Genomic DNA, 25,956 nt, shown 5'->3' on the forward strand with positions numbered 1-25,956 from the left:
AAAAAGGGGAAACACTATGAACAACAAGGGAGAAAATGGAAGAATTTCCATTAGTGGTGCTTCAGTCAAGGACCTGCCAATCTTCCCAGAAATGTCTGTTCAAAATCTGAACCATTTTGTTGCTGCAGGGCTGATACGTACCTTATGTATTGCCCACCCTCATACAATACCTTGCTTGTTCTTTTGGTAAATAAGTACTGCAGTGTGATGCTCATAAATAGGACAGTTTTGCAAACATCTGTGTGCAGGTGCGAACACATTTGTGATCTTTTCTTTAAAAACCTTATTTCTAAACTGCTGTTTTGTTTTTTAACTGATATAGATAAATAAATGTGTTAAAGACAAGGCATAGTGGATGAATAGAAGCATTACTCTTTTTGAGTAATCATTGTGTGTTTAACATAGTTTTGTTTTTACACCATGCAGGGAAATAGTTATTAAACAAAAAAGCCCATAGAAATGTGAAGTATCTTATTCTAGGGATTTGTATCATAACAAAAATGTCTCAAAGAGATACTCAGGACCTTTTAAAAATAGGTTCTACAGTTTGTGTTTAACTGGTACCCTCACATAAGAAATTGATAAGTTCCAGCAACTGTTTTATTAATGTTAGCATTTTTTGCAGTTCTTATTTATGTACTCTTAGATATTTGAGTAACCCGATATCTCCATTTTTGTTTCTCAGCATGATGTATCACAGACTTTGCTCAAAGCAACTCTGGACAGTGTGGTTGAAGAGTGTGTCAGCTTTGTAGGAGTTGATATTAACATCTGCTCAGAAATACTATTAAGGTGAGTGAAACACTTTCCTATTCCAGTAATTACATGGCTCTGGATCACAGAGTCTCTGTTTAGTCTGCCATCTGACTCAAGCTCAGCTGGAGCAAATGGCTCTTGTGTTAAACTTCCAATTACATGAAAATGACACATTAAGACAGTATTTCACTGGATTGTTAAGAGCCAGTTTTTAAGGGTATGTGTGATTCTCCAGGGTAAAACTATTCTTCAGAGAAAAACACAGATTTAAATATGTTGAGCCAACACTACAATTTTAGAAAAACTTAATATAATTAATTTGTATTTTTTCACTGAGAAAGGACTTTTCAAATGGCTCTTAGAAGGTATTTTTATAGGTACTGCGAAGTGGAACAGGTTGTAAAAGTTGGGCGAGGAAAGGAGAAAAGGAAAGATTTAAGGGGAAACTGCCGAAAAATGTATCCCTTTTTACTGTTCTTTTTTTTTAATAGTATGCCATATTTGCTTGGAAAATGTTCAGGATTTTATTTCTTTTGGTTAGAAATTGGAAGCTTATTCTCTCTCAAGTGTGCAGAATTCAGAAATCTTTAGCTAAATAGCCTCTAAGAAGAGCAAAAGTGCAGCTGTCATCCTCTGTAGTAGGAGAGGAAGAAAAAGAATATCCCTGCTCTTGGTAACAACTATTTTAGGTATCAAGGTAAAGAAAAATGTACTTTTGCTAGCTTTATCATTAATTTTTTAACCCTTTGTAATCATTCTGGAAAACTTCTTTCCGTATTTTGGAGGAGGCTCATTCTTTTTAGTTTTCTCATTTCTCTTCCATATTCTTTTTCTGTGTATCCAGCTCTCAGCTTGACTCCTGATTTACGTTCTGTTTCACCTACTTTCAGATTTAGATCAGCTATTAGTAAGAAAGCAAGCATTAGCTAATTGGTAAATGAGGCTGACCAGCTTTCGTTGCATTAATAAAAGCCTACCTGAGCAAGTGCAGTGGGTGGGCACTTGGAAACAGTATGAAATTCCAATCCTAATGATTAATATTTTCTCTGCGGTTAAAGGTGTGTGCCTAGAATTTAATTCTGAGATTTCACCAATTTTGGATTATTTATTTTTCAATTTTGCTTGAGAATGAGAATAATGGAAAGATTTTTTTTTCCCCCCCTCTGATTTTTGCCATTTTTGCTAGGTTTGCTGGTGGTTTTTCTAGAATCAATCTGTGCCATTCCACAACCACGTCTCTGCTGCCATTGACTTAAAGCAGTGGCATCTGATATATAGAGCTAGACGGGTGACATTTCCTTCTTTAGTGCCAGGAGCCCACCACAGCTTTTTCCCTCGTTCTATGGTTAACATGCTCCACACACAGAAAGTTGTACTCACATGTACCTACAGAAAATGTGCAGCAAACCCACTGCTTCCTGACGGAACTTGGCCAACTGCAGCTGCACTTCAGAGATAAGATTTTTGCCACATCTAGTTGCCCTCAGAATAACTCATGCAACTTGTTCCCAGCTGCTCTTTTACTTCAAGAGCACCTGAGAGAAAAGGAACAAGCTTTGTGGATCTGTTAAATCATGTGAGGAAGGCAAGCTGCTTCCAGCTACTCTTCTTCTCTATAGCAGATGCCAGCCGTTCATGCGGTCTTGCGGTACCATTGTAAGAGAATAGCTGGGAGGGGGCTGTTCACACAGGAACAATGTAGGTGTCCTGAATCCTCCTCCCACATTGTTTCCTGGAGCAGGCAGCTGGGGGCAGGCCATAAGACGTGACAGATTGAACTGGCATCACAGAAATAGCCAACAGATCATAAAGTACACGTCTTACCAGTTAGGTATGTGCAGAAGTGTATTGCTGTACCAAGTTTTGTTGACTTGAGTGGATTCCTTCCATAGGACTAAGAGAAAAGATCCTTTTTCAGATGATGCCTTTGGCCTGAGAGTCTATTTGCAAATAGTTTTTTGCTGTTTTTAAGTCTTGTAAACCAGATTTTCTATAGTAATGTATATCCTTGTATTAATGCATCACTTGTATTAATGACCGGTCAATGGTAATAAATGCATTCTATAAACTTGTCTCTTAGACACATTGCAGGACTGAATGCTAACAGAGCTAAAAATATAATTGAATGGCGAGAGAAGAATGGACCATTTATAAACCGAGAACAGCTCAAGGAAGTTAAAGGTCTGGGTCCCAAATCATTCCAACAGTGCGCTGGATTCATCAGATTCAATCAAGAATATATTAAGACCTTCTGCAGGTAATAGAGATACTAGCTATCTTGACTAAATTATCCAAAATAGTATGAGAAGACTTTTTCCTTTTTCTGTTTTGTATTCAGGCCTGAGGAATCCTAGGCCTTTGCACTCTGAAAGACAACATCTTAACAGACAAACTTCTTGAAGTCAAACTTCTTCCTCTGAATAATCATGGCTTATTAGCCAAGTCCTCTGAGTCAGGGTTTCACTAAGTATGTAAATTTAATTACAGATTTTGCCACTGAATTGGTAGAAGGACTTTGGTATGTGGGTAGCGTCATGGTCTGAGATATGAAAGCTTTAGGCTTGTATTTCAAGCATAATTCAGAGATTTGTAAATTCCTTTTTAATGTGGTGAGCACACAGCTAGTAGGGTGGATTTTTGGATAGCTTCAGTTCTGTTACCAAAAGTTGAAAAGCTGCCTGGATCAAACTCTGTGTTGTATTCCTGTGCCTAGTGAGTGTGATGCGACTGCTTTTTGTGAGGCCCTTTCCCATGTGTCAACAGTGCATCATCCTATTCCCTGTTTCTGTACAAAGCCTTTCCCTCTTGCAACCATTCATTGTGCTCATCCTTCCTTTCCACAACTGAAAGTGCCCCTTCTGGTACAGTGTCTCTTCTGCCTTTTCCATTTTTCCCTCCAACATAAAGAACTAAGAAAGGGCACAGCGGCAGCACCATCCCCACCCTTTTGCCACTGGCTCTTCTCAAAAAGTATTTTCCTGGGCAGCACATGCTATTTTTCCGCCAACCCACGGCTCAGAAGCAATACTGTATTCCCAGTTGCTGCTGGCCAAACAGCACACACGTAACTTCCAGGCAGGAGGTAGGCACATTAGGACTGGCTTACTGCCCGGGTGGAAGGTATCCAGATTGGTTGCCCATCTGGCAGGGAGGAACATGCTGCAGGCCAAATGGTGCATGCTGTAAGCACCAGAAGACCAAAGAAATTGCTTTCAAGGCTGTAGATGATCGGTAAGTGTTGTGTTGTACAGATCTGTTCTAGCAAATGCTGCAATACAACACAGGGGAGAAAAGGCTGATGCCTTTTATCCCTCAAAAAAAAGTTCACTGGTGAAATGTTTAAGAACAGTTTTTTCCCCTTGCTGGAGCATGCTTCTGATGTTAGTCAGATTCCATAAAACATGAGAACACTGTATAACCTGAGAAATCTGTTACAACTGTGGAGTTTGAGGCCAAAATAAAGCTCTAACACCATTGCTACCACACCACTTCTTTTGGGCCCAGGTGGCCAAAACCAAACATGTTTTAAATGGACTTCAAGAAGGTTTCATTCTGGTCCTCTCTAATGTGGATGGCTAGAGAGTGCCGTGTGAATTAGGTTTTGTGCTTTATACTTGGAAGTTAACAAATAGTGGTTATTTTTAAAATTGATATGGGAAATGTTATGTCTGTGCTTCTGCTGACAGTCAATGCGTTGGTAAAGCCCAAAGTGCAAGTGCTAGTTGAAGGTCCATCAGTGCATTCTCTTTTGTCCTGCAAAAGCAGGAACTACTTGTGATCTAGGAAACAAAAATAAACAGTCAAGAAAGCGGCCTTTGCCAGTGGGAGTCATTTGATGCCTTTACTGTATCCTGAGCATTTTTTTGCTTAAGGGAAACTTTAGGGGGAGAAGTGTGCTGGTTGTAAATATGCTACACACAAAGAGAGATCTCTTTCTCTCCTGTCTTCTGTGAAGTGCTCCTACCAATGTAGGCAGTTTGTCCAGGGATCAATCTGAGAATTTGGAGCATTTTCATTATCCAGCTTCTTAAAAAAACACAAAAAAAGACCAATCCAAATGCTAACTGATTAGGAGCCAGTCATGTATTTAATAAGTTTAAAGGAAAGCTCTATTGAGATATGTCTGCAAAAATTGTTTCTAAATTGTGAAATAGCAGCAGATTTGACCTCTAGCTCTGTTCCTGTCAGTGTTCAAGTCCAGGCTGGATGGGGCTTGAAGCAACTTTGTCTAGTGGAAGGTGTCCCTGCCCGTGGCAGGGGGTTGGAATTGGATGAGCTTCAAGGTCCCTTCCAACCCAAACCACCCTATGATTCTAGTAACTGCCAGTCAAGTATGAAAATATCCTCACAAGATCTTTATCAAGTAGGTAAATGCAGTTGTCCCCATTTTACAGACAGTTGTGTTTTATTTATAATCTTGTCATCATGAAGAAATTTTGATGAAGCACAGAATCCCTTAGAATCATAGAATAGTTAGGGTTGGAAAGGACCTCAAGATCATCCAGTTCCAACCCCCCTGCCATGGACAGGGACACCTCACACTAAACCATCCCACCCAAGGCTTCATCCAACCTGGCCTTGAACACCGCCAGGGATGGACCATTCACAACCTCCCTGGGCAACCGATTCCAGTGCCTCACCACCCTAACAGGAAAGAATTTCCTCCTTATATCCAATCTAAACTTCCCCTGTTCAAGTTTTAACCCGTTACCCCTTGTCCTGTCACTACAGTCCCTGATGAAGAGTCCCTCCCCAGCATCCCTATAGGCCCCCTTCAGATACTGGAAGGCTGCTATGAGGTCCCCACACAGCCTTCTCTTCTCCAGGCTGAACAGCCCCAACTTCCTCAGCCTGTCTTCGTACAGAAGGTGCTCCAGTCCCCTGATCATCCTCGTGGCCTCCTCTGGACTTGTTCCAGCAGTTCCATGTCCTTTTTATGTTGAGGACACCAGAACTGTACACAATGCTCCAGGTGAGGTCTCACAAGAGCAGAGTAGAGGGGCAGGATCACCTCCTTCGACCTGCTGGTCACGCTCCTTTTGATGCAGCCCAGGATGCGGTTGGCTTTCTGGGCTGCGAGCACACACTGCAGCCAGCTCATGTTCATTTTCTCATCGACCAGCACCCCCAAGTCCTTCTCTGCAGGGCCGCTCTGAATCTCTTCTTTGCCCAGTCTGTAGCTGTGCCTGGGATTGCTCCCACCCAGGTGTAGGACCTTGCACTTGTCGTGGTTAAATCCAATCCTTCCCAATGTTTGTTTCTATTGTAAGTTAATTTATGCATACATGTATATGTTAAATTTTAATTCTATAGTTAAGATTCCCCCACAATGACCGTTTAGGGTGTTTGTACTTTTTTCATGTTAAAGAATGAAGATTATATATCTCTGATTTCACGTGTGGGCACTTGGCTGGGTATTTGTTCGTTAAGAATGACATGTTCGTTTTTGCTTTCTGACAGTAATAATAAAAAAGAACCTGGAAGCCCTGCCTTTATGACTAAAGCAGGTGCACAGGGTAAAAAGAAGGGCAAACCAGTGCCATATGCCTCGCAACAGCCCAATCCTTTGGACCAAACTTGTATACATCCAGAGTCTTACAACATTGCAATGAGGTAAGCAGTTGGAAGCTTTTTGAACCATTGATGCTGTCAGTTTTTAAAATGCAAGTACTTCTTTTTCTGACAACAGCCTGCTCTGCCTTTTAAGACAGGAGCACATTGATTTGATGCATTCTCTCCTTTCTTCAAGCAAACGTTATGTTTCAGAAGTTGTTTACAAGTAAAGGGTTTCAATTGATGTGTTTTGCCTTCTATGTGCATTCAAATTTTTACTCTTTGGTGTTTTTTTGCTTTCACATTATTTTCTAGTGAGGAAATGAGTGAATTTTCAGACCTTTGCCAGACTTTCTTCCAGTGATCCCGCCTTCTTCACATCACCACTTTGCACCTCTTTGAGGCCACTTTTCTCAATTCCTTTGTTTGCCAACTGTCATTATGCCAGAGATTGCTTTCAGTTTGAACTTTCAGGTCACAAAATGTGGAGACAAATCATTTGTTCAAAAAATGCCTACAAAATTTAGGGTTTTTTTCTTCTATCTTGTCCCCATATATTATGTGGAAGGCCATAAGTAAAACAATTTTATTTGCTCTTTTAACTAATCTAATTTAAATACGATGCAGATTTTCAGTCAACAGTATTTTAATACCTCTGCATCATTAAGAACTGCTTTAACATTATTCCTTATGTTCAGCATGTGCCAATCAAACTTCATACTTGATGAATTTTGGCCACCAGAATTTGTGTGAGTGTGTTTGTGTGTGCGCGCAAAAGCGCATGGACATATGTGAGGATTTGTCATTATTATGAGGCTTTAAAGTTAAATTCGGATATTGTGAGATCTGATTAAAATGTGTATGCTAAGATCCCAAGCACATGAACACCATGATAGTTTTGCTAAGTGACCTTTAGCTAAAAGAAGAGAATGGGTTTTGTGTAGGTCAGAGAAAAGCAATTAGGAATCCATGTGTGCTTCTGGTTAGGGCATACTGCAGCTGGTAAATGGTAGTATAAGCTGTGATCTTTACTGTCATCAGCCCTGGTTGAAATTCGACTCTGCATGTCCTCTTGAGAAAATATCTCCTACAATAAACCACCACCTATTTATTTTTTGGGGTGACTTGCAGTGAAAAGGTTGTTTTCTTCAAATGAGCTGGAGCTAATTTCAGCAGTAGCTAGATGCTTGAGGATTCTTATGGTCTCTGTTGAGAACATGCTTCCTGTTTTATAAACAAAACCATCTCTAAGCCTCAGAGAGATACGCTGAATTTCTGAATTCAGGAAGCTTGAGTTTCTTAGCTAAAAACTCTTACAGGACCTTGCGTTTTTAGGACACCTTCCCTACACTGTGTGCTCTGTGCAGTTGCTTGTTAGAGTGCATGCTCTTTGTGTGGTATGTAGGTAACTGGTTTCTCCTTTTCTGTGACCATTTCCCTTTCTTTTTCTTATGCATCAGCATTTATTAGTTATCTGCCCTGTGCAGAGCTGTAGGAAAAAATTGGGCAAGGCCCTGATCTTAATGATATCTTACATTTGGTAGGTGGCTTATAGAGTAGGAAAGCTTGGTCACCCTTACAGATTATTCGGAGTGAGTCAGTGTAAAAATAAGTAGAGTGTTACCCAAAATTAATGTTCATTTTTAATATTTTATGCAATTTAAACATTGAGCAGTCAGGTTTTGGTTAATTGTCATTTAGCTTTTCAGCCCTAGCATCCTAACAAAAAGATCAGTAAAGTGTTCAGTGTTACTAGCTTTGCCTAAAGGCTGATGTGAAAAGACTGTTTCAGGGAGCAGGGAAGTGTAGCCAGTTGATGGTGGAATACTGCTGGAAATTATCTGCATACAACACCATTGCAAGGGTTGGTCAGAAATAACAAATTGTGAGTTTGTTTCTAGAGTAGCACAGGTTACTTTTATATCTGAAGGGGTGAGTGGGATTTGTTACTGGAGAGGGTAGCTCAGAGATTCATATAGAATTGAAATTTGGGAGAAAGGTTTAGTAGGTATCACAAATCATGTAACCGTGATTTGTAATTTGGCTGGGAACCCAGAATTAACACTGATAAAGATAAATGAGTACAAGTTTTACATCTCCACCAAAAAATAGTGGTTTGAGTCACGGGCTTATGCATGATTCAGAGAGGAGGCTGCAACCTACTGCACTGCCAACACTGCTTGGAAGGTACCTTGGTGATTCTTAAAATGTGCTCATGATCAAACTCAGACTTTGAGAGCTGCAAAGCTATTGCAGAAATATGATGTGGCTACCGACCGCTGCTACCTGTCATGTCATTTCTCTTTGGCTAATGCAACTACTTTAAAGTAGATTTCCAGCTGTGCCATTGTCTATTCTCTGTTTCTCACCTCCTAGACTGAATTTTCAACTGAAGTATATAGATCCAAGTTCATGTTGTCAGTATTGTGCTGTACACCGAAGAATATGAGTTGATATTAAAACGAATATAAAAACACAATATCAATACCTGCTAATGGAACACCAGAACTACTAAGCATAGCATCTATCTCTGTAACTGAATCAGTCTTTTCTGTTTTCTTTGGGCTTTTTCTCTTTTGTCTTACTTGTTATGTTTGTGAGTATTTGTACACATAGTTTTATGTGTGAGGGAAAAAAAAAGGTCATGAAGTGCTTTCTATAAATGTGCTCTATGTTCAACAGTATTTTTCTTCTTCTCACAATCAAAATATAGTTTCCTTTGAAGTTCGTTCAATATGAAGGTGATAACTTTTATGGTATAGATTGTATTAATATGCAGTGGCTTGATATCACAGAGTTGTGTGGGGAAGGGGGCAAATACCTCTCTGTTTTTTTCATTGCAAATAGCTGTTTGCAGAAAAGAAAGTAGAGCTCTACAGCAAACTGATGAAAGCCAAGAAGCGTAGTATTAAAAGTTGACACCCATGACATAAGGGCTAAATATAAACCAGGCATCCTCCCCTCAAGCAACTAATGCTATAATTTAGCAATGATTATATATTTAAAATGACTTTCCAAAAAAATCGTGTGAGCTGTTGGGCTTCTCAGAACTTATGGAAATGATTTTCCAAACCAATTTGCTGCCTAAATATGAATTAAGAAAAAATTCTAGGAATTCAGACTGCATGGAGGATTCACTCCAAAGCTTATCAGGACTGTTGACGGTATTTGCTTGCTTTGATAGGCAGTGCATGGGGCTGGGCTTGTGATTGCCTTCTGCTGAGCCTGTGTTCATAAGAAAGCTTCTGAGAGCCTGAAGCTTCTGAAGTAAACATTAACAATCATGTTAATGTTCTTGATTTGAGGTGTCTTGCTGAAATAACCAATGTCTGAAGGACTTTTTAGGGTGTTAGAACTAAACTAGATTTAAAACCTAATTGATAATTCTTACAGCTTCAATCAATGACATGAGAAAAACAGAGTCTGTTAGAAATGGGTTAGAATGAACATTTAATACATAAAGTTTTAAACAAAATACACTTTAAAAGAGTTCTGGTGCTTTGCTGCTTTCAAAGTATTCGTTTCTTCTTATTCTGTGCTTGCGCAGAACTTTGTCAGAGGCAATGTCAAGCTCACAGGTGGATCTGTGCTACCAAAGGCAGAATTACTGTCTTGAAGATGGGCTGATTTTGTTTAAGGCATCAAAATGCAGTGTTACCTACCTCTTCCTGCAGAAATTAATATGAATGGAATAGCTGCTGTGTAAATGAGTCATAAAGGCTTCCTCATGCAATGTCTGCCACATCTTGCCATGAGAAAATGGTTTGTGGATATTTTATTAAATTAAAAGTTTTCATGGGAAATCACATTTATTTTCAAACAAAATAAGCTGGTGATTTTAATCCACTGCTTTAATCCAAATTACCCAAGAACAGCAGTCCACGTTACAGATTTATGGCATGCAAAATTATCAGGTTTTAAAACGTTTTTGAGGGATAGAAGTTCGCCAAAATTTGAAACCACCAATTTTGTGAACTATTTTGTACCTTGAAATGCCAACCCCCCCAAAAAACCAAATGAAATGGTTGAAGGAATTGCTCCCAAGTGGTGACTTTGGTTGCCAAGCTTTAGGCTGGAGCCAATTTTTATGGCTGAATTAGAAACTCCTGAAAAATAGGGGGTTTATAATGGAAAGACTGCTGTAATCTTTACTACAGTGGCACAAATGGTGCTGGTATGATTGATTTATGCTATTCGAACATCTTAACTTAAAATCTGTATACTTTCTGCAAAAGAATTGGGGAACATCCTACTGGTGGTTTAACACACTTTACAGATGACCAACATATTTACTGTTAATGGTTTCCACACTGTCAAAGCTTGGCTTTGTCATGTGCAGTGATGAAACTTATGGACACCTCTAAATATTATGAATCAGAATTTCCTATAGGTTAAATAAATAAGTACAAACTTTGTAGACAGTGTATTTTCCTGCAAAGCAGAGCTGTGTTTTAAGTTTCTGAAAAGGCTGTATGCGACAACCAGTTTATAGGGGCAGAATCTTCTACATACAGTTAATACAACATGTAGAGCGTATCCAATTTCTTAGTACGTATTGTAAAATAACTGGTAGAAAAACTGAAGAAACATTTAGGAAGTCTCAAGAAGTTACAACCGGTTATGATTCTGAACTGAAATGCTGGGAAGAAAACACAATGTTTTTTCTGTGTTGTATCAGTCTGCTGGGGGCAGTTGGTTTCCTTTGACTGAATCTTAACATTTACTCGTTTTTATTTAAATCTCATAAAAGTGTTCTTTGCTGAAGGCTGGCACTCAGAGTGTGTTTTTGCTGCTGACAGATTGCAGCGTCTGGCAGACAGGTTGTGTTTCAGTCCGGCTTAGAAATATTTTCCCAACTGAAGTTGCGATTTAGCATAATGCAGGTGAGGATCTTCCTTGGGTAATTACCCAGGTTTAGGACCTTGCCTGGAGAATGGATAGCGCTGCTGGATGCAGTCAGTTCTGCTTTAAGGGAAGAGTTTTACATGAGCAGAATGACTTGCAGTGAAGATTCATGTCTCACGCTTCCGTGTGTATTGATAATGCTGCTTAATAATCCCAAAAGGACATCAGAATCCCAAGAGGATGCAGCAAAGCACTCATTCATGTTCTTATGCCTCACCAAAGTAAAACATTTGGGTTTGCTCTTTCAGCAAAGCATTCATGTTTATAACATTTTATACTCTGTTCTAGATGGTTCGATCATTGCTCTGGTGTTTCTGCTACTCTTTCTGTGTTGGATGTAGCAGCTGATCCATAGTATCTCAGTTGCTATGCTGAAAAGCTGCACTTGCTAGCTTGGAAGACAAGTACTGACATGTAAGAAAATGCAGAAAGAAAACTGTTGATTAGGGAGAAACCACCAAAAGAAAGCAGTCTTCCTCTCCTGCCCTTCGTGCAACACCACATTTGTGCTTTGGTGGCATTTCCAGTTCTCTGCCAGGCTGGTTTGCTGCTGTCCAGGTCCCCTAGTTGTAACTGAGCAACTGAGGCAACGCTTAAGGGGAATAGAAATCAGGAAGGGAGCAGTTATTTGATATGGTGTTTGACCAATGAAAACAAATTGTTGTATTGTATTTAACAATGCAGTCTACATGTGAATATTTTACAGAGGATAGAAGTTTTTACTGTGGTAGGATGTCAGTCCTTAAATTCACTACCAAGTCACCAGAAACATCTTTTCTCCAGTTTAATAAGGCTGTATTTGCATGTACACACCTGTGTGTATTCAAGAGACTGTAAAATGTGCAAAATCATACTTTTCAGTAAAGTCTTAAGCCTAAAAAAGTTAAGCTCTGTAAATTGATAAACCTTTATGACTATTTCCAATAGGAAACAGCTACCTTAATTAAGCAGAACACTTGCGAAAGCAGGGCCACTAGGCCTAATAAATGTAGTTCATCCCTTTAGGAGGCCAGTTCATTCACGGGTCTGACTATTAACTTAGTAGCTGCATGTTTAGAGGATGTCTTTATGGAAGGGATCTTGTCAGTAAATGGAAGAGCAGAAGAGGCTTTTGCCATCCAGAGAAGACATTTTAAAACTTTAATGTGATGTAAAACATACCATTAACAAGAATTATTAGAAGAACTTGGAAATGACAAAGAATTTTCCTCCAGTTACTCTGTAAATACTAGACCTATAAATCAAGCGGTATTTTTTCATCTGTTGAAATTTTTGAAACTTACTTAAATTCTTCCTGGTTGCATTAAAAAAATTCCTTTTTTTAATGGAAATATCTCCTTTAACTGTAATACTTAAGAGTACTAATTCTCTGTGGGTAACTCAACATGTTTCCCTATTTTGCATCTCAGGTTGCGCTTCAGTTATGTGATATATCGGTAGTCATGAAAACAGCTAGCAGCAGCATGCCCAATGGTAGGGTGTCAAAGAGACTGTGCTGCACTGTGTCTGAATTTCTTTTCTCATTTAGAAACTCATTGTTTCTTAGATTTATACATTCAAAATGTCATGAACTATCTGAGTGCTTTCTGGTCTTCTGCATGCAGTCAGGTAATTACAACGTTAATAATTTGTGCCTTTGAGGAAAAAGTTTGGTTAAATTTCCTTCTCTAAAACACATAAGGCTCATCTCTAACACATAAGTAGTTTTAAATATATTTGGAACTTTAACTTTCTGTGTCTAGCAACTATCTACAGAGAGTAATGCACAAATATTGTTCAAGTATAATCCGCATGGGTAGTCAAAAATTGAGGATCCGTATCACCAGTTGGAGCAAGAAGAGTCAACATCTGCATTAAATAATGTTTTTGTGTTTCAAAACATTACTAAAACAAATGTCTGCGTAATTTCAGTTTGCTACTGTCATGAATGTGCATTTTGCCTAACAAAGTGCATGTTAATGCAAAGTTGTTTTGTTTTCAGAGTGATTATGTTGCATTACCATTAATTCATGTGTGCACTGTGACAAGATGTAATGGCATATCATGTTGCTTTAATGTAATGAATCCAGTCCTCCCAGCTCTTAAGTCGTGTTGCTGGAAATGATTACATAAAACAGAAATGACTGTGACTAAAACCCTTGCAAAGCTTTAGAACTCCTGCACATTATAAGAAGCTTTTTGGGGGGTTTAAAGTAACTTCTTAAAAATTTACTGAAAGCTTCCCTTGGTTGTATTTTTACTCTTTTCTGACTGTTTTTTGCATTCCACTGAAATTTGCATTATCTTTTAAGCATTGCAAGGGCTGTGCTATAATTTTGTACAGATGTGTATGTTAAGTGAACATGATGTGCTTATTTGTTACATTTATGCTACTTTTCTTTCTTTATCTGGGTAAGATGGATGAAATTATGTATTAAATAAAAACATCAGTGATTTAGCCATGACCGTTCTCTGCAGGTCCTGTAACACTGCAAGGATTGCTATTAAAACTAAGGTAGTTGCAGAGGTTTCTGAGTATCCCCTAAATCTCAAAACTGTAAACCTCAAAGTCTCTAAAACAGCTACGTTTTGCTCTGTTCTGACTCTCCTAAGACTCCAGCACGTTTTATTTGAGTTGGTGTGCCTTGAACAGAAATTTTGCCATTCATTCAGACGCTCAACATTCGAGGAAATCAGGACAATATAAGTGACCTCACTTTCAGGAAAAAAATACCTTATCTTTTCCATTTTCACTTCTTTTAATTTTTCTCTAAGTTTTATCTTTCTAGCAGATAACCACAGCACTTGAAGTACTGCAACACGTTATTTAGTTCACACATAAGGAAAATACTTGGAGTGTTCATTTTTGCACACATCATTCACGTTCTGATGTTGTGCAGCTGGAACTGGCATTTACAAATTGGGTGAGATATTTCAAAGATTGTAGTGAGATAGTTTAACATGACAAATAACAAAACATCTAAAGTAAGGGAAACCTCTTTCCCCCTGCCCAATAGCCATATCCTAGTCTTATTACTGACTATATGCTCTTTTTCTGACCTTGATATGACTATCGAAGGAAGTTGTTGCCTGCTTTATTAATAAGGAAGCATTTAACTTTATTCTTAGCAATGGCATTTAAAAATAGAAATGATCAATATAATGTGCCACTTCTCAGTCAGAGATTTGTGCTTTATATTGATTTTCTATGTGCCCTCAGGCTTTGTTCATGGGAGTGAAAATGATACATTACATAACTAGATTCAACAGTCTCTTTAAAAACTACATCTATAATCACTAAAAAATTGTTATTTGAAAATACTTTAATACATAGGTTTTTACCAAAACCTAACCTAAAAAAGATGAGAATTTCCAAAGTAGAAAGACATTGTTTCTGTTAAAGATAATTCTTTTGCATCTATGTGCATGCTGGTTCTTGTTACAGTGCTCTGTTCTGCCTATGAGATACCTCATAATTCTGAAATATTCTTAACCAAATGCCTTATTTTTAGAACTTTTATCATTCAGATGAGGTCAGGGGGACTTCTCATGTACTTCAGCTTGGGCACGTGTGAGCAGGAACTTCAGGTGGAACCAAGATTTTATTTTCAGCAGTAGCGATGTTAAGTTGTTTGAACAACAGTATCTGATAACATAGGTCCAAAACCTACTGTCCTTGCCTAGATGAGAAATCCTTTTGAATATCAGTCAAATGCTTTCATTGGGATTTCCGGGGGATGGGGGAGACAGAGGAAGAGGGGAGGGCAAAATAACTTTCATGAGTAGTAATTGAGGGCTCAGGCACCTGGGTTGTGTCCTGTTTCAGGCTGGTTCTCTTGCCAGCAGCCTCCACATAGCACTGTGCATTCTGGTTGCATTATCCACACGTTTGACAGTTTTGTATGTAACAAGGGGTTTATATGTTGGTGACAAGTCCATGTGGTTGAAACCCACCCTGTTATCGATTTACAAAGTGAATGCACTTCTGCAAAATCCTAATGGTGAGAAAATGATCCTCGGAGGTACTCAAGCTGAATTTCCATTTGAAGTGAAATAAAGCCAAGTACATGACTGTCAGCAAACTTGTTTCTAGGGGCGGGAGGTAAAGCATACATTATTTAGAAGGTTGAGTCATGAGGCTGGTTGGGTTTGTCGTGTTACATCTGGCATGTCAGTCAAAGCTGGGGCAGCTGCTGCCTGTCACTAGTGCTCTAGTGGGGCATTGTCCATCCATCAACATGAGCAGCAAGTGGCCCCCAGGAGTTCTGTGAAGAGCACTTCGCCTGGACCTGCACCACTTTCGGTATTGTCATTGCAACCGCTTTTGGTGCTCCTTTGAGACCAACAGAATATGGTTTCATAAAAGGTCTGATATTTTTTGCGTGTAGGCTCTTAATAGAGGAAGTATTTGAGTATTAGTATTGTTGTTGGTTTCCAGAAAAGAAAAACTTGTATTTAATGTTATAAGCAATTTTGCATGTTTTTTTCACTTTACGTTGTTTCCAAACCATCTTAAACTACTTCAGATAGTGATGTCAAAAGTTCAAAAGCAGTCAGTCGAAGCAAAATCAGGTAAATCCTGAGAACAGCATCATCCAGTGAATATTTGAGTTTTTACTTTTTTCTTCATACATTGCCACCTGAAAGACCTGTAGGCACTAAGAAAATTAATGTGAAAATTACATCACCATTAGCTATAACACTATTAAATCTATGCACTTGAGCTAACAATACACTTAAATTGCCAGGCTTGCACTTGAAATCTGTACAAAAGTAGAAGTCCTGACAGCCAGTTTTAACATACGTCTTCCTTTTGGTGAAATTAGTGGACATTTTGAAGTGAAGCTTTGCCCTTGTGGTCAAAGATCAATGTTGTGATTTACTGCAAGCTGGATGTTGCTTTAATTATGTTCCTTCAATCTGTATTTTCTCAATACAAGATTTTCAGTGCATATAACTTTTTACCACCTGAAATAATGTCAGCTGGGTTAAAAGAAAGGGAAGCAACAAAACAAAAATAACTCCACTGTGTCCCCTACCAAAAGAAATACAAGCCTCAGGTTTTGATAAAAGCACAGCATGTATTTTCACTGTGGAGGAGGGGCTGGAAGGAGTTTTTGCTTTCTTATAGAGCTGGAATATCTCCTGCCATTCATAAGTGCAGGGCACGAACCTGCTGCTCAGCACTTCTTTTGTGGCTCATATTTTACACCTGTTGTGAAGTAGGATAAGGACAGGAAGGAGGGATCTCTTTTAGGAATTTGGAAGGAACACTTGCTCATCTGGAGGACAATAATTCTGCTTGTCTGCTGTGGTGGAGAACATGCAAAAAAACCCATGTGTCTCCCTCTAGCAATAAGGAACATGGTAAAGCAGGGTGGAAGAGACTTATCCATGGTGAGATGCAGAGCAGGGCACCAGAACAGATAACTGAAGCGTCTACTGAGAAACAGACAAATGACTTTATTTAGTACAATGTAGCTCAGTTCCTGTGAGCCACATCCTCATTTTCATTGCTTTATATCCATTAAAGGCTTATTTTGCATTTTTAAGTCCTTCAGTAAAATACAGACATTTATTCAGTGATAAATAAAGATTGTCTAAAGCGTCACTCCTGATAATGAGAAGGGTTTGCATGTGAATGTTTGTCATCTATTCTCTGCACTTCTCGGCATTTGTGCCAACATTGTTGAACTGAAAACCTCAGTAAGTGCGTTTTGACTTTTTTATTTCTAAAAAAGATTGTGGATGAAGACATGCTTATTTTTGAAGTATTTCTTTTCAGCCATTTTAGATGTCCAAACTTGTCTCAACCTGCGATGTGTGTGTGTTTATGTGCCAATAGGGAAGGATAAGTGTGCTTGTGTTGTGTAACTACCTTGACTCGATAATTTCCTAGTTTCTGGAAAGCTAATTGTTCTTAATAGCAAAGTTCATAGGCAAGTATTTTATGTGATATTTTCCTGGAGTTTGGTGTTGTGGTTTAAACCCAGCCACGCAGCTCGTTCACTCACTCCTCCCCTTCCTCCCCCCACTCCCGGAGGGATGGGAAGGAGAATCAAGAGAATGTAACTCCCACGGGCTGAGATAAGAACAGTCCAGTAACTAAGGTATAACACAAATCACTGCTGCTACCATCAAGGATAATAATGATAAGAGAAAATAACAAGGGAAGAGAATACGATACCACCCACTGAACGAGTCCAACCCCCAGAAGAGAGCCTGTGCCCTTCCGGGTAACTCCCAGTTACTTCCCCGGGCATGACGTGCTGTGGTATGAAATACCTCTTTGGCTGGTTTGGATCAGGTGTCCTATCTCTGCTTCCTCCCGGCCTCCCCTCGTCCCTGGCAGAGCATGAGACTCACAAAGTCCTTGGTCAGAGTAAACATTACTGAGCAACAACTAAAACCATCGGTGTTATCAGCGCTGTTCCCAGGCTCAAAGTCAAAACACAGCACTGCACCAGCTACTAAGAAGGAGAAAAACTGACTGCTGCTGCTGAACCCAGGACATTTGGTTATAGATTCTTCATATTAATTGTGTATTTTAAATGTTCGTTGGTGTTTTACTTATCATTGATTTTAATTTGAATGAGAGTGACAAAGTGGACAGTATTATAGAATTCTCAGTTGTTTCTAGGGAGCTTTCATGGCAAAACACATCTTTCAGTCATAATCTGACGTGGGTTTAGTGTGAGATGAACTCATCAGGCTGAGAGGTGATTTTCATTCTGAAACTCTGCTTCTAGTGTTGTAATCTGTTCCAAGAGATACATATATACTAATAGGCTCTTAAGTTTCCATGTACATCTCTGACCAGTGATGAGTTGATAGGGTATCCACTTGGGAAACTGCTGTTCATATATTAGTTTAGCAGGAGTTTTATTCACACATCAATGCAGAAGTAATTTAAACCCCTAAATATAGCAATGGGTCAGTCCTGTCTGAATGATGTTACAAATCTCTCTCCGTATCTTTGTCTGAACTTCCCAGGTTTTTGTCGTTGATTGGGGGAAATGCAAATGACATAGGAAAATCAGATATGCAGCAAAAAGTAAATGCAGTAATTCAAAAGGAAGGACTGGAAGGCACAGCTAAAAGGCTAAATACAACGGTGCACACGCTGCAGCTGATCATTGATGGTCTGACTCAGCCTGAAGGCTTTGACATCCGAACAGGTAAATCTTTGTTTTGAAGGTTGTAATCTCAGATTGATTGTTCATATCAGTTTTAAACTAACACATTTTCTTCTTCTAAAGTCAGTAGCAGATCTTCATGGACATATAACTCCATTTCTCTTCTCAGGCAAGGTAAAGGCTATATCATAGTCAGATGTTTCTTTCCAGCCCGGTAGGTAAGGAGTGTGAATCCTGTCTTAAATCACAGCATTTTCAGGCATAGGAAGGGGAGTTGTATGGCTGTTAACAAATGAAATAGTTTCAATATGTTGACTCTATACTGATTAAATCTGTGTTGGCTCTCCATCATAGAGGGGAATGCTGAGTCCAAGCTGAAACAGTAGTAATAAAGCTATGTGGAGCAGCAGTGTGTAGCTCTGCTCTTTTATTGCACTAGTTCCTGGAGACAAGTGTAATTGGAGCACATGGCTCATGTTAAAACATTGCAGTAATGCTGAACAGTTTGAGGTGGAGGGGAAGAAAGATGAGGTAAGCAATGAAGTACAACATCTGGAGATGCTGTTGTTTATTGAAACTTAAAGCTGGATTCTCTTATGACAGCAAGAGATAAAGGTAGGCAGCAAAGATGCAGGATTGTACTAGATAATAAACTTATGCTTAAGAAAATAAAACTTCTGCCTCTCTTTTTGGGTTTCATAAGTACTTTATTTCCAGATTTTATAAATATTTCCCACTAGTGATCTTGGAAATGTTTTGGGGTTTATTTTTTTGTGTATGCATTTATGTCCTGGTGGTTTCACATCTAAATTACAGTAGGATGGACTATTAACATATTAAGATATAAAAGCAAAAATATTTTCAGTGGAAATACTCATGTTCTGCTGATCCAGTACATTCCGTATTGCTGTAGACAAATCTGTGACTAGAGTAGGCAGCCTAATAGCCTCATATAGCTCTAATTCATTGCCTTTGTAACCCTGTTAGTGACTGTCAGTGAGGAAGTGCATCACATTTAACATAGACTAGTTTGTACTCTGCCCTGATTCACAAAATAATCTTGGTTTAAGATTCAGTTCCTTTGTTGTTCTCAACAGTAGAAATGTCACATTAGGGAACTGCAGAGAGAGAGAGTAGCTTCCTTTTGTATCCACTTAAACTTAATTTTATTAAATTTAAAATTCTATATTTAATTTTCATGAATGGTTTTAATACAAAAGAAAATTGGAAGGATTATTTGGGGAAAGAGAAAGAATAGAATGTTTTTATCACATATTGTAAGAATCATTTTCTAGCCAAGGTGTCTTGCAAGGCATTTCTTGTAAGAAATTCTTTCTAACATTAAAGTGGAACAGCTCATCAGGTAGCTGTAATGAACCCACTGGGATGGGGAGGCAGGGGGAGAAAGAGGTTTGCAAACATTTAAAAAGATTCCCATAATTTCTCTGAACCTTCTTGTGCTTGTTGCCCTGGATGGCTGCTTAGTTGCTTTTTTCACTGAAGTGCCACTGCGGAGTATAATGTTACGAAAGGATTAACCATGTTGGACTTGAGCAATGAGGTACATTCCTGCAATAGAAAATTTGATGTAATTCAAGACCTCTTGCTCCATTTGGCAGCTTGTGTACTCGACTAGGGTTTGATCCTGTGGTGGCTTGACCCCGGCTGGATGCCAGGTGCCCAACCAAGCCGATCTGTCGCTCCCCTCCTGAACTGGGCAGGGGAGAGAAAATACAGAAAAGAGTCCATAGATTGAGATAAGGACAGGGGGAGATCTCAACAGTTACTGTCATGGGCAAAACTTGGTTCAGGCTGTGATTTATTTCTCAAAGGTAGGAAAATGGGTGCAGTCCTAGTTTAGCAATGCTGTGTGTGGAAAACCTCAGTCCTATTATATCTTGGAAAAGGTGGAAAGGGAAGTTGTTGACAGGGCTCAGAAAGGTTTTCTGCAGGAGAAGAAAGTGGTAAGCAAGTGAGAAGAGAGGTTAAAATTTCTGTTTGTGCCTTTAAGTACAGAACGTGAACTTCAATATATTGGGGTATTACCCGCTTATAATCATGCGGGTGTGATTAAGTTATAAGTGCAAAGAACCAGTTTATCATTTGATGTCATGGGAAGCAGTTGATTGTGTGGTATCACGGTGCAGGTGGACAGCAAGCCTAAGAACAGTGCACTGGTGACTTTTGTCCTTGGTATGTGAAGAGACTGAGTACTAACATTCCTGTATGCAAATTTGTATAGAAATAGAATTTTATTTGTAATTTATGTAGCTCAAGTAAAAGTCATCTCAAGTCTTTTCACCCTAGCACCGAGAACTTTTAAAGAACCTTTCAATCACCAGCTAATATATTGCATGCTTCTGATCCCGTTGTGATAGTTCACCACATAGTTCACCATACTTATTACTTCATTAATCATAGTCTTTTAAAGTGATTCATTAAATACAAGAAATACGTTGTTTATTACAGATGGGTCTTTATTTAAAACACATAATGAAGGAGTATTTGGGACCTTGGGGCTGCCTAAATTACTTCTTACCTTAATGCTTCTCGATTAGGAGCAATCAGTTGGAAACAACCCTTAGAAGATAATAAAAGCTTTTTCTCCAGTGTCTTACTTTTGTTTCTTGTTTCTTGTAACAGATTTTGACAAACCTGACTTCAAGAGAAGCATCGTCTGCTTCGAAGACTTAAGTGTTGGTGCTGTTCTGACTGGAAAAGTTGAAAATGCAACACCGTTTGGAGTTTTTGTAGATATTGGTGTGGGGAAAGCAGGTTTGATTCCAGTGCGAAACATAACAGAAGCAAAACTTTCTAAAGTGAAGAAGAGAAAAAGCTTGGGCTTAGGTCCTGGAGAAAGAGTGGAAGTCAGAGTGCTTAATGTCGATGTTCCTCGATTGAGGATAACGTTGGATCTTATTCGTGTTTTATGACGGGTTTTTTACGATTAAGCCTTAATTTTAAAGGTTGAGTAGTGACAGCAAGGTTCTGCAGATTCAGGCATTTAATGAGATTATTGGAAATGAACAAATTTGGAAACCTTCAGCCTTGCTTTTTTTTCTTTTTTCCTTTTATTTTAACAGTTTTTCCACATTTCTTGACTCCTTTCTGTTAATTGTTGGAACAGTTTATTAGACTACCTCCAAGCAACCGTGCTATTTTGTCTGCAGAGCAAATGAAATTCCAGTGGACTGTCAGAGAGATCTTTTATCTGTTCTGTCTCTGCAAGATTTGCTCTCTCAGTCTTTAGTCAGTGCTGCACAAGCAGACACATTCACTGCTCCCCTTCGAGAAATGGCCGTTCAGTTTGCCTGTTTTCTGATTGAGTCTAAAAGAGGTTACCTAGTTGTAGGAAAAAAAGTGATCTTGTTAAGTTGGTGACGACATTGCTTCAAAAGTAGACTGAGAAAGGAGTGGATGCTAATATTATTCACGGCTCAGAAATATTCAGGTTTAATTTATTTGAGCAACATCATTAGGAGTTCTGTTTACTTGCCTTATTATTGTTTGGTCAGTTATTATTGATTAATGCACTTGGATGTACCTTGGGGTTTAAGGAACATTGCTCAGAGGTGTCAAAAGACATTTATGTTGTTCTATCCTTGTGCAAAATAAAAACATTTCTGGCCATCTTTTCTCAGTGTACTGGTTCTACAAGTGATTTAACAGTCCTGCTTCTCTTTCTTTCCAACTTGCGCTCCATCAGTAACACTCCAACTGGAGGATGCACTTATCTGACCGTCTGAACTGGGTTGACTTTTCTGAGCTTTAAGACTGGACTACAGCCCCATGGCCTGATGTTGTTCCTGATTTGATAAAATAATTCTACTCTGTTCTGGATTCCTTTAACTTGACATTATTTTTTTCCATCTTTTATATGTCATTTGTCTGCCTGTTTTGAGTGAAGAACGGTTTTTCGACACTTGTCTTCACATGCCATGCCTGTGAAGGCACGATTCTCCATACAGAAGTTTTTGCTGTTTGTAGATGCTTGCAAAGGTTTTCTAGACTTTTGTTTTAATAAGAATGCTCACTGTTTCCTGCTAGGAGTGCCCAGCACAGGAGGTTTGTTTTCATCCACTTAGAGACTTTTTGTTTGGTGGTGTTTCAAAGGGTTTACCAATTGCCTGTTTGCAAAGGACAGGCAGAGGAGCCTCCAGCAACAGATGATATATGTGGTCTTTCCAGGGAATTTTGGGTGTATTGGATTTTTATTCCTTTGAAGTAATCACACTCGCCTGTAAGTTGGCCGAAACTCTAGCCTTTAGCAGATGAGCGCAGAGAGCAGGTGTAGTGAGTGTCAAACACCTTTGATGGCAAGGTTTCAAGCTGCAAATGTCCAAATAGGTGTTGGCACAGGGAGTCTGTATTAGTTAGTAAAAAGGTTGACATCATTTAATCTCCCAGCTCTGTTCTTCAATTTTAATAATTAAGAGCCACCTGTAGGCTGTGCATTTTGGAGATTATGGAATCATTTAGCAGATGGAAAAAGGGAGATAAATCTCACTAGCTTCGCTGCATTTGTCTATCAAAGAAAAAAAAAAGCATTCTCTACAATATGAAGGTCATCACGACTTGGAATCATGTTTCTGAGGCCTTTTGAAATTTTCCTGTGATACTGCTGGAAAGTAGACTGGTTGGTATGCTGTTTAATATTTTCATCAATGACCTGGATGAGGGAACTGAGTGCACCCTCAGCAAGTTTGCTGATGACACAAAACTGGGAGGAGTGGCTGACACACCAGAGGACTGTGCTGCCATTCAGCGAGACCTGGACAGGCTGGAGAGTTGGGCGGGGAGAAACTTGATGAAATTTAACAAGGGCAAGTGTAGAGTCTTGCATCTGGGGAAGAACAACCCCATGTACCAGTACAGGTTGGGGGTTGACCTGCTGGAAAGTAGTGAAGGGGAAAGGGACCTGGGGGTCCTGGTGGATAGGAGGATGACCATGAGCCAGCAATGTGCTCTTGTGGCCAAGAAGGCAAATGGCATCTTAGGGTGCATTAGAAAGGGAGTGGTTAGTAGGTCAAGAGAGGTTCTCCTCCCCCTCTACTCAGCCTTGGTGAGGCCGCATCTGGAATATTGTGTCCAGTTCTGGGCCCCTCAATTCAAGAAGGACAGGGAATTGCTTGAAGGAGTCCAGCGCAGAGCCACAAAGATGATTAAGGGAGTGGAACATCTCCCTTATGAGGAGAGGCTGAGGGAGCTGGGTCTCTTTAGCTTGGAGAAGAGGAGACTGAGGGGTGACCTCATCAATGTTTACAAATATGTAAAGGGTAGGTGTCAGGATGATGGAGCTAGGCTTTTTTCAGTGATATCCAGTGATAGGACAAGGGGCAATGGGTGTAAACTGGAGCATAGGAAGTTCCACGTTAACATCAGGAAGAACTTCTTTACTGTAAGAGTGACAGAGCACTGGAACAGGTTGCCCAGGGGGGTTGTGGAGTCTCCTACACTGGAGATATTCAAGGCCCGCCTGGACAAGTTCCTGTGTGATGTACTGTAGGTTACCCTGCTCTTGCAGGGGGGTTGGACTAGATGATCTTTTTAGGTCCCTTCCAACCCTTGGGATTCTGTGATTCTGTGGGATTCTGTGATTCTGTGGTATGAAATGAGAAACTGTGATACCATGTTAACCGTGTCACTGTCTTTGAAAACACAGATGCAAAGTAAATGAGCTGAGATTTTGTTCTGCAAGTGACGTGTTCACGGATAATGTTGCAGTATTTTCTACTGTCTCTATCAGCAGAATTATTTAAGTTCTGCTGAGCATTATATGTTATCTAAGCACTTAGCAAATGAACTGAATTTGTTTGGTCTTCTCTAAGGAGGAGATAAACTCTTCTCCTGATAAACTCTTCTCCTGAAGCTCATTTCAATGGCTAAGATGAGCATTTTCTCTTTTTGTACTATTTTGTTAGTGAAATTAACTTTTCTTACATATATTTAATATCACGAGGACTGATTGTAGCATCTTCTGCATTTTTTCGTGTATATCTCTTGGGTGATCATAAAATTCTCTTAAGTGGAAGACATCTTGGAACTGCTTTTGCTCACTGCTAAATCACAGGTGGCTTCTTGCTTATTAAGAAGACTGACCTACAGATCAACCTACATCTTCATAAGCTGGTTTGGTTTCTCCTTAGTAGAACTCAGAAGCTTATTCTGTGGCATCACAGGGACTATTGGAAAATGTCATCTGTATTTCTTTGATTTATTTGGTTTACAATCACACCAAAATGGGAAGTCTGTAGCTATTAATATCTTCAATGTCTACAGCTCTGCAAATGTAATCCCATTATTTGTCAGCTAATTCAGTGTCTTAACTACTTCCTACAAAAATACTCTTTTTTTTATTTTGCAAGTTCTTTTTCTTTGCCAGAACACAGCCATTAGAACAGCCTAGTGAGAGTCTAATAAGGATGAATATGTGTACCTATGACCTTCTCTGCTTTTTGTCAGATCTTTGGAGATTTAACAATTCTTTCTTTTTAATCAGGTTTCCTCTTGAACTCTTGTGGCTTTCAGATTTCTGACATCAAAGCATCAAGATGTTTTTTCTCTGAACTAAGAAAAAATTACTGACTGGGTGCTTTTTCCCATTTGAGATGCTCTTCATGATGCAGTTCAAGCTTTCAAGCAAGTTCTGTGGTGCTTAATGGTGATTCCTCCATGTTTTAAAACAAACAGCAAGAACCCTGATCTCACTTAAGTGCTCCAAAGTACAGTTTCTCAGGGGAAGAACTAAGTACAAGTTTTTAAGTCCCATTAAAAATCTTACTTTTGCCTTAAGCTGTAGATTCCAATGCATCTACTCACCATTCCACCTCTCCACAAGAGAATCCAGCCCATTGCTCTTAGCTGACAATTTGCTTTTTCAGTCCCACCCTCACTCAAATAGTCTGGTATTTTGCAACTGCCTTCCTCCGATATGCAAGCCTATAAGGAGAGTTTCAGAGGATTTCCTGTGCTTTACATGTTGCACAAAGGAGAAGAATTCTTCTACCAAACAAGATGGCACTTGTATGCCTGGCTGTAGTAATGCAAATCAAGAGTTTAAAAGAAGCCATTTGTTTTGGTTTTATTCCTGCCTCAGGCAGTTTTAGACAGCATATATCAATTTTCCAGAAGCTTGTCAACCTCGGGAATGATTTAGTATGCTGTTAAACATAATAAAATCAATAGGAAAACAAATAGAATTTCCATGAGGAGCAGACGGTTGGAGAAGCTTGTCCATATGGTGTATAGATATGCTGGAATCTGGGGTGTTGTGGGGTATTTGTGTTAGAAAAGTTGCATACCGAACAAAGGCAATGCATAATTCAGGAGAACAAATATTCCAACAGCTTTAATGTAGTGTGTCTTGAGCTGGGTGTCTGTATTTATTTAACAACAAATACACTTAGAAACCATGCCTGGAAGCTACAAACCAAACATGAATCCCATTTGCCTAATTTCAGAGCTTTATATAAGGAGCCTCACTTGCTCTGAAGTGGATGCTGAGCTCTTGGTTCGGCCTGAATAGCACCTTTGCTTTTCTAGCCTTCCTGAGGGTAATTTATGTAGCTACTTACCTTTGCTTAAGAACATCCAATTTCAAGATTATCAGTCCTGTAGGAAAGTATAG

General features: G+C 39.2%; 1 protein-coding gene across 5 annotated transcripts in view; it reads left to right on the plus strand.

The window, feature by feature from the left end:
* SRBD1 (S1 RNA binding domain 1) overlaps positions 1-21,965 on the plus strand; it is a 127,938-nt gene extending 105,973 nt beyond the window's left edge. For all 5 annotated transcript variants that reach the window (XM_065679490.1, XM_065679487.1, XM_065679491.1 and 2 more), the window contains 5 exons: positions 686-792; positions 2,837-3,013; positions 6,217-6,369; positions 18,187-18,371; positions 20,973-21,965. In XM_065679490.1, coding sequence (XP_065535562.1) covers positions 686-792; positions 2,837-3,013; positions 6,217-6,369; positions 18,187-18,371; positions 20,973-21,262 — 912 coding nt within the window. In that variant the 3' untranslated portion in view covers positions 21,263-21,965. The remainder of the gene's footprint in view (positions 1-685; positions 793-2,836; positions 3,014-6,216; positions 6,370-18,186; positions 18,372-20,972) is intronic.
* The last annotated feature ends 3,991 nt before the right edge of the window (positions 21,966-25,956 follow it).

The sequence above is a fragment of the Lathamus discolor genome, chromosome 5 (genome assembly GCF_037157495.1).
Source record: "Lathamus discolor isolate bLatDis1 chromosome 5, bLatDis1.hap1, whole genome shotgun sequence".
NCBI lineage: Eukaryota > Metazoa > Chordata > Aves > Psittaciformes > Psittacidae > Lathamus > Lathamus discolor.